This window comes from Ambystoma mexicanum, chromosome 9, assembly GCF_040938575.1.
Source record: "Ambystoma mexicanum isolate Mex_15411 chromosome 9, UKY_AmexF1_1, whole genome shotgun sequence".
Classification (NCBI taxonomy): domain Eukaryota; kingdom Metazoa; phylum Chordata; class Amphibia; order Caudata; family Ambystomatidae; genus Ambystoma; species Ambystoma mexicanum.
The window spans coordinates 989,966,267-989,979,087 of NC_090931.1; the positions used below are offsets into that span (position 1 = coordinate 989,966,267).

The window sequence follows — 12,821 nt, forward strand, 5'->3', positions numbered from 1 at the left end:
AGGTTTTATCATGGAACATATATTTCTTGTAGTGCATGGCATGTACGAGCCATGGAGGCATTCATGCACATCTTGGAGTGGATCCTGGAAACTGGTTTACCACAGCAGCCATTACACCTTGAACAGAAAACTCCTCCAATCGTCCCATTTTCCCCAACATTTAGCAGCTGCAAATTGACAATCCTTGCGCACATCCCGACTGTACACATAGGTATTGCCTCTTTGTTTGAGCAGCAATAACAATATAAGCTCACAAATTTGGGCAATATGACATGTTCCCCTACTTTTTCATCATTTTGCTAGTGCAAAAAAAGGAAAACTAGCATGCTGCTTAGATTTTCAACCCCTAGGGGAGAGTTGCTAAGTACATTATTACCGATAGCGCCATGCTTATATTTCCAACAATATCATCAACTTCTTTGTACATGGTTTCCACTGCCACAGGGTCATCTTCCTCAGATCATTGTTTGAAGATTCTAGCCCCTCCATATGCTAGGAGAAAACACTATCGTTCTTGCCCTCATTCTCAGCCAATAAATACTCGGGGCCTGAACAAGAAAGCCAGCCACTCAAGACGTAAAAAGCCACATGGACAGCAGTAGGTTTGCTGCCCCCCTGGGAGGTGCCCCTTCGTGACGTGTTTGGCGGCCGGCGGGGAACATTGGTCGACATTGGCTCTAATTTTTTGGACACACGCAATAAGGACCCACAAATGAGAGGGCTAGACTCGATTGGAGGAACACAGGGAACAGTATTAACATCTTGTGGAACAATTAATCGAGCACAATGAATAATCGTGGCAAGGTGACACCCACTCGAAAGGAATGGGCTACAGCCACAAGATAGAAAAAGAACTGTCCAGGAGGGAAGTCCCGTCAGGCATTGACAGCCAGCACCAAATCATTATACGAAGAATAGTCAATTGAAAACGCCTTCGACCCGAGGGTGCTTAAGCTCCCCTCAGCCTTCCTTCTTGTTGGTGGCTTCCACAGAAACACAGTTTGACCGTACTGGCGTAACAGGGGGGCCCCGCAAGCACATGTCCGAGGAGGGGGCCCCACTTGGAAAAAAAATGAAAAAAAATATTTTTTCAAAATCTTTTTTTTTTTTTATTTCTTTTTGAAATCACTTTGCCTGCATAAAGAAATTATTTCTGTAACAGAAATAATGTCTTTATGAAGACGGAGTGACTACAAAAAGAAACATTCTTTTTGAAGTCCGAGGGCTCCCCCTACCCCATGACATGGAAGACCCCAGGCTGGAGGCCTCCATGTAATGGGGTGGGGGAGCCATATGACTACAAAAAGAAATAGTTTATTTTTGAAGTCACTCTGCCTTCATAAAGAAATTATTTCAGTTATGGTTCGGTCCTTAACAGAAATAATTTCTTTATGAAGTCAGAGTGATTTCAAAAGAAACAATCTGCCTCATTAAAAGTTTGGCCGTAGCCTTGCCGATAAAACCGGCAGGCTGCCGCCCAACTTGTGCTTTTTTCCAGCACCAGCAAATGGGCAATTACCGGGTCATTATGGCTCCACCGGACCCAGTAATTGCCCATTCACAGGAGCCAGGAAAAAATGCTCCCCATTCCCATTTGATCCCCATGCTCCAATGGGAATGGGGAGCTTGGATGCACCGGCACCATTCAGAATGCTGCTGGTGCATCCAACATGCTCGGCTCGCGGGTGCCGGTACGCCCACCAAGTCAGACCTTGCCGGTGGGAAGGCACCCGCGAGCAGAACTCGTAGTTTGGTAACAATGGTACCGGCAAGCTTACCGGTACTGTTGTTACCGGACCGACAAACTTATACTGAGGCCCAATTTCTTTTTGAAGTAATAGGGCTCCCCTCAACCGCATGACGTGTGCATGTGTGAGTGTATTGGGAAAGGGTGTACACTTAAATGTGGAGGTGGCTGCCTGTGTGAGTGTATGGTGAAAGGGTGCACACAAATGTATGAGTAACTCGGTGTGCGTGTGTGCGTGTACAGTGAAAGGGTGCACACTTAAATGTATGGGTGGCTGTCTGAGTGTGCCTACAGGGTGAAAGGGTGCACACTTAAATGTACGAATGGCTGCTTGGGTGTGCCTGTATGGTGAAAGAGTGCACACTTAAATGTAAGGATGGCTGGGTGTGCATGCGTGTATATGGTGAATGGTGTTTGTGCTTGTGCTCAGGGGCGCAACAAAACCTACATTTCGGGGGGCTGATCCTTCAAATGTTGGGAGAGGCGCTAACTTCACGCGTGGTGGGGGAGGCAAACTTATTTGTGTGGGGGCATCTAACTTCTTTACGCATTTTAATAAGACTATTCTAGTACAGCTTCAATGTTACAAGCAGTTAACTCTCTACTTTAAGTGTGAAAGCACCCACCTATGAACTGTTGTGAGAATGAACGATCCCCTGTTCCCTTTCTACACTTCCCTGGCATGAAAGTACTAAGCCCACATCACAATTTCAATTGCCTAAAAAATGTGGCATTTGAATACAGGTACTAACAGTGAAATGCTTTACGTTAGTAACTGATGGGCCCTTGTTAACAGCGAAACCCAGGTGCCGTTTAACATCTGTCTCCTGTTCTGTCCGGCAACTTCTCTGAAAGTCAGCCAGGTTGAGTCAACATAGCTCAACATTTCTGGGGGTGAGTGCTGCAGCCCAGTCAACTGAATATTGTTAAGCCGCTACTTGTGTTTAATGCCTTAATTACTTATTGGTAATCGTCATTACTCCTAGCCCTATTCTTTCTTGTCCCTGTACTTGTGTATGAGGCAGTACTTGTGTATGAGGCAGTATGGGATGAGGTAGAGGTGCATGGAGGTAATCCCTGACTTAGCTTCCAAGGAAAGCCGGGAGCTGGGGGCTGGGGCCATAAAGCTTCTACGGTTACATTCCAAGAAGCGAAGGAAGATAGCGCTAAACATGGTATTAAGGTGCTGATCTGTAAACACAAGCTGGAAATTAAGCAACAAAAAGAGGTTGAGTGGAATACATGTGCGAGGGACGGAATACATCTCTGTGAGCCATTGCGAGACAGAAGCACGTACCAGTACCTACATCCCTAAAGCTGTGCCACTAATTGGACACATTAGGGTGGAGCCGTAGTGGGAGCTCCATAATTCCCTGTGCAGGAACCAATTTCTGGAAGCTGTTAAATGGAACCTACAGTTGATTCAGCCAAATTAAAAAGGACTTTTTTCTTTTTCCCTAAGCTAAGAATGTAAATTTTGTATCTCCTGAAGAAGACGTCACTATATTAGAGTATTACGTCGAAACCGGTAGAGAGAAACTTGAGATGAGGTCGTGGTTGAAGATTCTTGTGATCCATCTCAACTGTCTGGCCACCTTTATTACCTAATGTGGCCAAGCATATTGACTTCACATTCTTTCTATAAATAATCCAATTGATGAATTATATGTCATGGTCTTTTATAGATTTTATATATTTTGTATCCCTTGGAGTTTTGTATGAATAGTTGAATATATGAATAGTTGGATGGTTGGTGTTTGTATGTGGACGAATGGCTGTGCGATTGAATAGGATGTATTTTATTATATAGATGTGTTCTTAAAGTTTTTTCCCGCTACGTAAATTGTTGCCTTAAGTGCAGATTAAAATCATGATTTGAGTCATATATTTAAATTGTATCAGGTTCAATAAAATCCCTTGATACCAACTTTCAAATTGTATCCTCTGGATGTCTTTCCATGATCAATTAGCTACCTTTATCTTCATTACTCCTAATGCCATGCTTCCTCATCCCAGTACTTACCTATGAGGCAAGGAGCCTCAAACGTAAGTTCTGGGACAAGGAAGAGGAACAAGCAGCTGATTTTGGAGGTTGGAGTAGGGCATAAGAGGGAGAGGGGATCTGTGGGTGGTGGGATTGTGTGATAAATCATAATGGTTGTCCATGTCCAGGCTAAGCAGGCATGATATGTGGTATTAGTGGCTAGAGAGGCATTTTGGTGCAGCCGGTCTAGTTATTCCTCAGTTTGTTATGACTTTTCTTTTTACTGCGCAGTCCTGCTAAGTGTAATTACCTGGCTAGATTGCCATTTGGGTGCTGCCAGTCTAGCCATTTCTTACTGCAGCATTGTATATTTTTTGGAGCATCTGTGATAAAATGATATGATATAAGTCTATTATAACACGCCTGTACACAAGTGTTTCTTGGCGCGACAAGCAATGGAGTGAAGATAGAGGGTGGAAAAGACAAATGATCTTACTAGGTCGTTGGTCATTCAAATAGTGCAAGTGTGAGAATGAGAAATGTAAGGGGAAAGGGAGGGGAGAAGTGCAAGGAAGAAGGGAGGGGAAAACAGGGCTGCAAGGCTCGTAGTAAGTGCAGCCAGGACAGTGCGGCTCTGGATAGTGCAAGGATAACAAGGGACTGTAGGGTTACAGTTACAGTCCCTAAGTGCGTGGTAGGCTGGAGGCAGTGCAAGGGTGACTGATCAAGAAAGAGCCTGGGTTCAGTGAGACTCGCTAAGCAACCAGTCAGTACAGCAGACAGGTAGGGCAGCAGGGGAGGGAGCGAGCGAAAGCAGAGGAGAAGAGGAAGGTTTTGAGCTGCTTCCGGAACATCAGGTGGTCCGCTAATGTTTGAGAAGGGCAGGGAGGCCATTCCAGAGGGAGGCATTTGCAAAGGAGAGAGATCTAACCCTACTCTCTGCCTAAAGAAGCATCTAGCCCTATGAGAGTTGGAGGTACCCGGGGGAAGAGCTAGAAAAAAATTGTATTTTGGAAGAGAGCGTTGGATGTAGCGTGGGCCCGACCCCAGAAAGCCTTGTGGACAATGCAAAGGGTCTTGAACTTGATTCTTGCAACCACCGGGAGCCAGTGGAGAAATTTCAGGGCTGTAGAGATATGATCCCTGGGCTTGTGGCCAAGGATAAGTCTTGCTGTCCTGTTCTGGATTAGTTGCAGAGGGCGGAGAGTAGAGGAAGGCAGCTTGAGAAAGAGGCTGTTGCAGTAGTCCAGCCTAGAGAGAAACAGGGCTCTGGAGACAGAGAGCTTCTGGGGGAAAGTGAGAAAGGGAAGAGTCCCTTTGAGGAGGAGCAGCTGGTAGGTAGTGAGACTTCTTGGCAACATCCAAGATGCGAGGCGAGAAAGAGAGAGTGGAGTCGATGATGACAAAAGGTTTTTTGCCTTGTAGGATGGCAAAGGAAGTGGGCCCAAAGTGGGCGGCCAGAGTGAGAGAGGGAATGCAGGGGTAGGGGTCCCAATGAGAAGGATCGCCATCTTAATGGCACTAAGGTAGACATTGTTGGAGGTGCACCAATCCTGAATCACGGATAGACAGTCAGGAATGAGCCAGAGATGAAAGGAGCCTGAAGGAAAGCTGAGTGCCATCCGCTTAACACTGAAAGTTAGAGGAGAAGGAAGAGATCAAATGGGCCAAAGGGGCCAAGTAGAGGTTGAAAAACCAGGGTGAGAGGATAGAGCCCTGGGGAATGCCACAGGTAGAGAGAGAGGTGGTGGAGAGAAAGGGACCAAGTTGGACCTGGAAGGGGCAGTCCAAGAAGAAGGAGGTCAGCCACTACAGGGCCTGATCCTTGATGTCCAGGTTCTCACATAGTGGATTGATCAGGATGGCGTGGTTGACTGTGTCGAAAGTAGAGGGAAGATCAAGGAGGATTAGGACAGAAGGAAGGCTGGAATCAAGGTTAGAGAGCAGATCTTCACAGGTGTTCAGGAGAGATGTTTCTGTGCCTCTGGCAGCTCTGAAGCTAAACTGATGGTCATGGAGACAACCAACAGATTCATTGTGGAGAGTAAGCTGGGAGATGGCCAGCTTTTTTCCAAGAGTTTGCCCAGGAAAGGGGTGATGGAGATTGTGCGATAGTTTGCCAGACAGGTAGGATCGGCAGACGGCTTCTTGAGGAGTGGGTGCACAAGGGAGTGCTTAATGGGAGAGGGGAACGTTCCAGTGATGAAAGACTGATTACAGAAATAGGCCAAGGTGCAGCAAGGGTGTCAATAGGGTCCTTGATGGTTCTGGAGGAGCAGGGGAGCAGCTGTTTGGATGACACTTTCATGGATCAGACTTGTCTAGAAACCTTGTCAGGTGTTGTCAGAGAGAAAGAGGAGAAAGGAGGAGGAGAGGTAGAGATGGCCAAAGAGAGGCCGAGAGGAAGAGGGAGAAGAAGAGAAGATAGTTGACAGGATGTCCTGAGTTTTAGCACAGAAGTGCGAGGCCAGAGCCATGCAGAGGGCCTGGGAGAGAACAGGAGAGATGGAGACCGCAACAGGATGGACCAGTTCTGTGCAGATTTTAAAGAGTTTGGCCGTGTTGTTGGAGGCAGCAGAGATCCGGCCTTCAGTGTGTGCTCTCTTCTTGATGAGTGTTATTGCTTCAACTGGCATTTTTGTGCAACCAGTCTAGGTATGTCTAAATGTGGCCTGGCATGCTTTACTGTAGTGTTAGGACGTGTCTACACTGGTCTACATTGTGCAGCCAGTGGGACCTGTTTTCAATGTGCCATGACATTTTTAATAGCAACGCATTCATGTTCCTGTGCACTGTTGGTGACTAGCATGTATTGGATTGGTGTTACCCTACAAAACAATTGCAACACTCTGGCTTGTTAGCCGATTATTCTCAAAGTGTGCTGTATATTGCATTAAAACACATATTTATATCTTTCTCCTAGTACAGTGTGCGGCATACCCCTTCAGCAGCACGTTCATGCGTATTGTTCAAGCGTGATAATCTAGGCCTGCCCAGTGTGTAGCACGAACCGTGATTTGTTGCTGAGTTGGGGGGCTCGCAGGGGGGCCCCCACATTTTGTGTTAAGCCACTGGCATACACAGAATCAGTCACTACAGTAGGCTTAGGCTCTGCTCTTGATCCAGCTGCTGAGACTGAAGTAGATGTTCAAGCTGATGTGGAAAAGGATGCCACCTCTGTGTTCACTCTTCCTTCTGCCAATTTTGGTCACAACGAACAGAGACAGTACAGATTTCATGTTCTGATGAACTCATTCCACAGTATACAGAACCAAAAACCCGACAGGCGATTCCTGAACTGGGGTGGGGGCCCTCAGAATGGCTCGCAGGGGGGCCCCACATTTTGTTTTACGCCACTGTTTGGCCTATAGAAGTATGAAACCTTTTTTAATGGAAAAAAGTTATATATTGAACACTTGCACTACATATCAAGTTGAACTATGCTAATATGAACTGGCTTTCGGTATCTAATAATGTATATGTCCTGATGAGGTGCACCAGATAGAAATATTACATGTCTATTGTGGTGCCCGAAACTCGAGTGGACAACACCATAGAGCCCACTTTGTTTAGTTGGGCTCTCTTGAGATTTCAAAAAAAATATATAGGCAATTGATACATGTTCACAATTGCTTCCACAGAAACACAGTTTGACCTATAGAAGTATGAAACTTTGTTAAATGGAAAGAAGTTATATATTGAATACCTGGATGACACGCACTACATATCAAGCTGAACTATGCTAATATGAACTGGCTTTCGGTATCTAATAATGTATATGTCCTGATGAGGTGCAAAAGATAGAAATATTACATGTCTATTGTGGTGCCGAAACTCGAGTAGACAACACCATAGAGCCCACTTTGTTTAGTTGGGCTCTCTTGAGTTTTCAAAAAATAAATAAATAGGCAATTGATACATGTTCACAAGTAAGTTCTCTTGAACATTTGCCCTGTTTAATTTTGTGAAAGGAAAAATTCAGTGTCAAATATGCTTTTGTATTTATACAACAGGATTCTAGCCCTAATAGATGGGTGTTCTACTTTTAGAACAGAGTTATTAGAATTGCGGTTTTTTGCACAGTACGAATGGTGGATGGTATGAATGTGGATGAAAGTGGATGTGAGCAAGGATGGGTGAGAAGTGATCACTGTTTTTGATATGATATGGGTTTTTCTAGATGTGATATGTGTATCTTTAAAATTGGTTTTTAATACATGAAATGTCAATGTGTTATATGTGTTTTTTTCTACAAATGGATGCTTCACAATGAATTTTGAGTAATAAATGCAATAAATGAACTTCAAAGATATACACTGTGATTTGTCTACAACATATGCCCTTTGAGGAAGGCTATCCTTTTGGAAAGGATGTTTGTCAGCGTTTTTATGCATGAATTGTCTCATAAATGAATGGAGGGGGTGCACTTATACACAGATAATTGCAGTTTTGTATGGTCAGACACCTGGGCTGGCCTGGACCACCACGCATGTGCAATGCCTATGTTGATCATGCTGCTGCAGGGGCACACCACGCACTTTAAAGCTTTCACCTTGCGCAGAAACAATAGGTTGTGCCTGGTACCTGGCACCAAAATCCAGCCACCGCTGTGCATGGGCAGTAATATTTTGCACATCAATGATACCTTAAGAAAACTGGCTCTGCCAATATGTGTCAGTATTCACTTGTAAAAAGAACATGCTCGTGTTGCCTTTGCGCTTATTGTCCATAAAGCAATCCTTGCCTCAGTCAGAAAACATCTTCTTGCCAGCTGTGCAACTACCTCCACACCATGCAAGAACATACATGCCCTTAACACAAGTCAAAACATGATGCCACGATAAGGAAACATTTGCTTGCTGGTTGCACAAATCCCCCCACCATGTAAGAACACACTTCATGTTGGCCTTGACCTTAATGCGATTAAAAAATACCCATTGCACCACAAACTCCCCCAGTCTAACACCTCATCCACATAATAAAACTCATCAAGTTGGGGTTGCCCAAACACGGCAAGAAACACATTTCACGTCACTGTAATCAAACCCCCATGCTGCAATGCCCCTGAACCCAGGCCACACACACATTCATACCATTCATTCAGTAGTCACTCACCTATACAGATGGACTTTCAATCATTAACATGCACGAACAAGAACATTCACACTACATTCTCAGTCACACACACAACCAGATCATTCACACTGCATTCCCATTCACATGTGCACTCACACCCTACATATACACATACAGCTTTAACACTGCCCAGACCCTCCAGGATATTGCAGCATGAAATGGCAAATATTGCGGCATGAAAATACAAACATATATTTATTGCAGCATTTTTGCGGGACATTTTGTATTAACTGGAGGGTGTAAGATTGCCACGTTGCAGGAAAGTGTCAGAGTTCAAGGCTACAAGAGAGCCAGGGTGTCATTATAATGTATCTTTTTTATTGATTTAAAGGAAGAGTCCCAGATGTCCCTGGCTTGGCAGAACAGTTTTTGTTTTGGCTACATTTCTGGTTTAATGTGCATGCCTATTTAACAATGTTAACTAAATTGATCATTATCAGTTGTACAGCTGAAAATATTCCCATTCTATGTTCTCCAGTCCCTCAAACAACCACACACCTCTCTCACCAACACACATCTCACAAATCCCCATCACAACTTGCATTACTGAACCTCTCACTCTGTCATACAAATGCTCATGTGCTATATCACACTGTCAGGTCACAATCTGCACACCACAGCCACTGCCACACTCCAAATTATACTCCCAACTCAAACCTTACACTCTACAATTCCTCCAGTGAAATATAGAGCTCTTTTGTGCTGCTTCTGCATCTTGCATCCTTTCTCCCATTCTGTCGCACTTTTCCCTCATCCTTTTTCCCCAATGTGCAGCTCACTGCTCCCCCTGAACACACGCTCCCTCTACTTTCTGTTTCTCCGCTGGCTTTCAGATTTCTGGGCCACTGCTTCCTCTGTTTTCTTGTGCACCGCTTCCTCCTCTGACCCACTGCTATCCCTCTGCTTTCTAGCCTATCACGTCACATCTCACCCATCACTCTCCCTCTCTCCTCTCCTTCTCATAGTGTGACCATTTTTTTTTAAATGTAGATTTTGACCTAGATCCTCAAATATTGGGGCATTTAAAAATAGAGCCAAGAATATGCTATTTTTAGATAACCCATTTTTGGAATTCAGCAGGTCACCTTATTCTCAAAGGTGGCCTGCGCAGTTCTGCGGGGCTGAGCTACAATGCAAATTGTGCGCTGGTCAGCTGCCTTGAATAGGGTTCTGGGTTGTTTGACCGAAGTGTAATTATTTGCAGCGGATTTCACCATAGTCAATTTCACCACAAATTGATTTGCACTTCAGCCAAACAACCCAAAATGTACCTTTCACCACCACCCCAGCCCCTCCCCTACCTAACTTCTTCATCACTCCCGCTTCCCTGGCAACCATGCAGTGTCAGATCCGTCCCTCTAACGCGGGTCTGATCCAACGCCGCAGGGTCCCTTTTTATATTTAAATTTTTTTTTGGTCCCCCCACATCCAATTTTGAGGTAGCGGGGGACACCCCTGTAACTCCCAAGCCCAATAATACCGAACATGGGGAGCGGGTGACATCCCCGCTCCACATGTTCGGTATTAATAAAAAATCGATCGAATGGTACTGGCCGAAATAGGTCAAATTGTACCATTCGATCGATTTTTGTCAGTCAAAATGGGTAGTAACTGAAATAGAAGCGCTCTCCCGACAGTGTTCTGAAAGCTCCCAGTGCCTTTCACAGTGACAGGCCCTTCAGGGCCCTGCCACTGTAAATTGCGACCCAAAAAACGCATTTCTTTCCTGTTTGAGGAACAGAAATGCAACGACAACAGCGGTTAATGCCTTAAAAAAAATGCATGACAGGGTCAGGAAAGACTCTGTCATGCAGTGGCACCTCTCGTGCGCGTTGCCTACAATTTCTGCACATTTAAAAGTGAATCTTGCTAGGAAATTTGGGATGCGCTTTTAAATTGGCAAAAACGCCTCTGATTTGCTCAAGGAGGTGAAAAAGGCCACCTGAATGGGCGCGCATATAAAATGTGCCCATTCAGGTGTCCCTTACGGATTGGGCTGCTCTTTTTCTGGCCGTAAGTGATGTTAGCGCATTTGATTTCTTGTGTAAAAAAAAGTTGAGAACCTGGCACCCTGAGTATTTATTTTTTTAAATGGTAGTTTTTGCATGTGTTTTTGCAAAAACTGCAATTTTTGCACAAAACGGCTGTTTTTGTGGCATTTTGCGCAAAACTGCCGTTTTTGCAGCATTTTTCGCGTTCGAAAAATTGCAATAAGCTGTAGGGTCTGACTGCCCTCTCATTCAAGCACACACTTACACAGAAACACCCTTCCATGCACACATGAATGCACACATAAACATCCAAAACCCTTGTATGCATGCTTACACACATACAAAAAGGCTTTTTTTTCCCTCACCGGTTTCCCAGCCAGCTCTGGGCTCAATGCGTCTCTCCAGGCACCAGTTCCGACACTCCATACAGCGAGGAACCAGAAGCAGGGAGAGATTCCTGGTTCCTGACATGTGCAGTAGAGCCTGAGTTCCTCCATCCATCTCGCTACAGCTTCTGCTGCTCCTCCATTTGGACATTCGATGCACTCTGACTTTAGAAACAGATTGTTATGAGACCACAGCCCTTCCAATACCTCCCCCACATATCACACACGTCTCCCCAGCTCAGAACGCTGACTGGTTTCGGTACATGCCTGGCTACGTCTGTCTGCACGGCAGCTGTTTGGACCAGAGGGGAGTGCACTGACATACCCGCCAGGGCAACATCTGATCAAACCATTGGGGATTGCCTGCCTTTGGCCCACATACCACACCTTGTGGTGGTAGGGCGCGGTAGTAATATCATATGTCTTGGGGAATAAAAGGACTTTGGTAAAAACATAAAAAACATAAAAAATCAAATAAAAAGAGAACTAAATGCATTTTAATATTAAATAACCTTAAAAAAACAATGAATGTAATATAAAAAATAAACATAATTGGATATCAAAATTAATATAAATAAGAAATCAAAAATAAATCAAGAAATTAAAACATTTCATATAAAAATGTTGATAACACGAAATTAAAAAAAGGGGAAGGACCTTGTGACCTGGGGTTCAACCTTCTAAGGAGTATCTGTCACTTTGAAGAAAGTTATCCTTATATACTACTTGTTTCTTGTGGAGTAGCATAGCACAGCAGCAGACTGCAGAAGAACATGCGGACAGCATGGTAATACTGTGGTTGCGATGTGCCTGGTTGGCTATAATTGCTAGTGCATTATGTATGTCCTGCTGCATTGTATCATCAATTAGAAAAATAAATGTCCTTATAGTTTTAATGTCTTCATATAATGCTGAATAACTAGAAAGAAATCTTAGCTACTACAATTACAAACAGGCACGTATACATTTTATGTTCTTGGAAATGTCTTGGGTTTTTGTTAGCATTGTTGCCCATTTCTTTATATTTGAGGATCTCTTTAAGAGCCACGAGCTGCACTACTTGTTTAACATTTAGTAGTCATTGACAAAAATGTCAGAAATTGAATTGCAATTTGACAGTAATATTCAACGTCTGCTTTCAACAGTTCTCTTTAAGGTGTACTGCATCGACCATACATACACTACGATCCGTGTGCAAGTGTCTGCCTCTGTAAAGGAAGTGATCAGCGCTGTTGCGGATAAACTGGGCTCTGGTGAAGGCTTGATCCTTGTCAAGATCAGTTCGACAGGCGGTATTTATTTATTCATTCATCCATTTTCAGAATGTGAATATGCTAGAGTGAAAATGGGCTACTGTGCAGTAACTAAATCATATCCTCAAATGTCTTGCTCTACACTTCAGCTTTCACTCTACTAATATTTCAAGTAACACCCTAGAAATGCACCACCTACGAGGCATTGATGTGGTCCTTGAAATGCTGTATGAAGGGCAAACATCGTAGAAATGCTGAATTGAAAATGTCTAGCAGGAAAGGTGTGATTCTGTGGCTCTAAAACAGTCACCAAAAGAAACCAGC

General features: G+C 44.2%; 1 protein-coding gene across 3 annotated transcripts in view; it reads left to right on the forward strand.

Annotated features, from left to right (window-relative positions):
- The window catches only part of RAPGEF4 (Rap guanine nucleotide exchange factor 4), a 1,521,174-nt gene that overhangs the window by 1,251,287 nt on the left and 257,066 nt on the right, over positions 1 to 12,821 (forward strand). For all 3 annotated transcript variants that reach the window (XM_069616226.1, XM_069616227.1, XM_069616228.1), the window contains one exon: positions 12,390 to 12,536. In XM_069616226.1, coding sequence (XP_069472327.1) covers positions 12,390 to 12,536 — 147 coding nt within the window. The remainder of the gene's footprint in view (positions 1 to 12,389; positions 12,537 to 12,821) is intronic.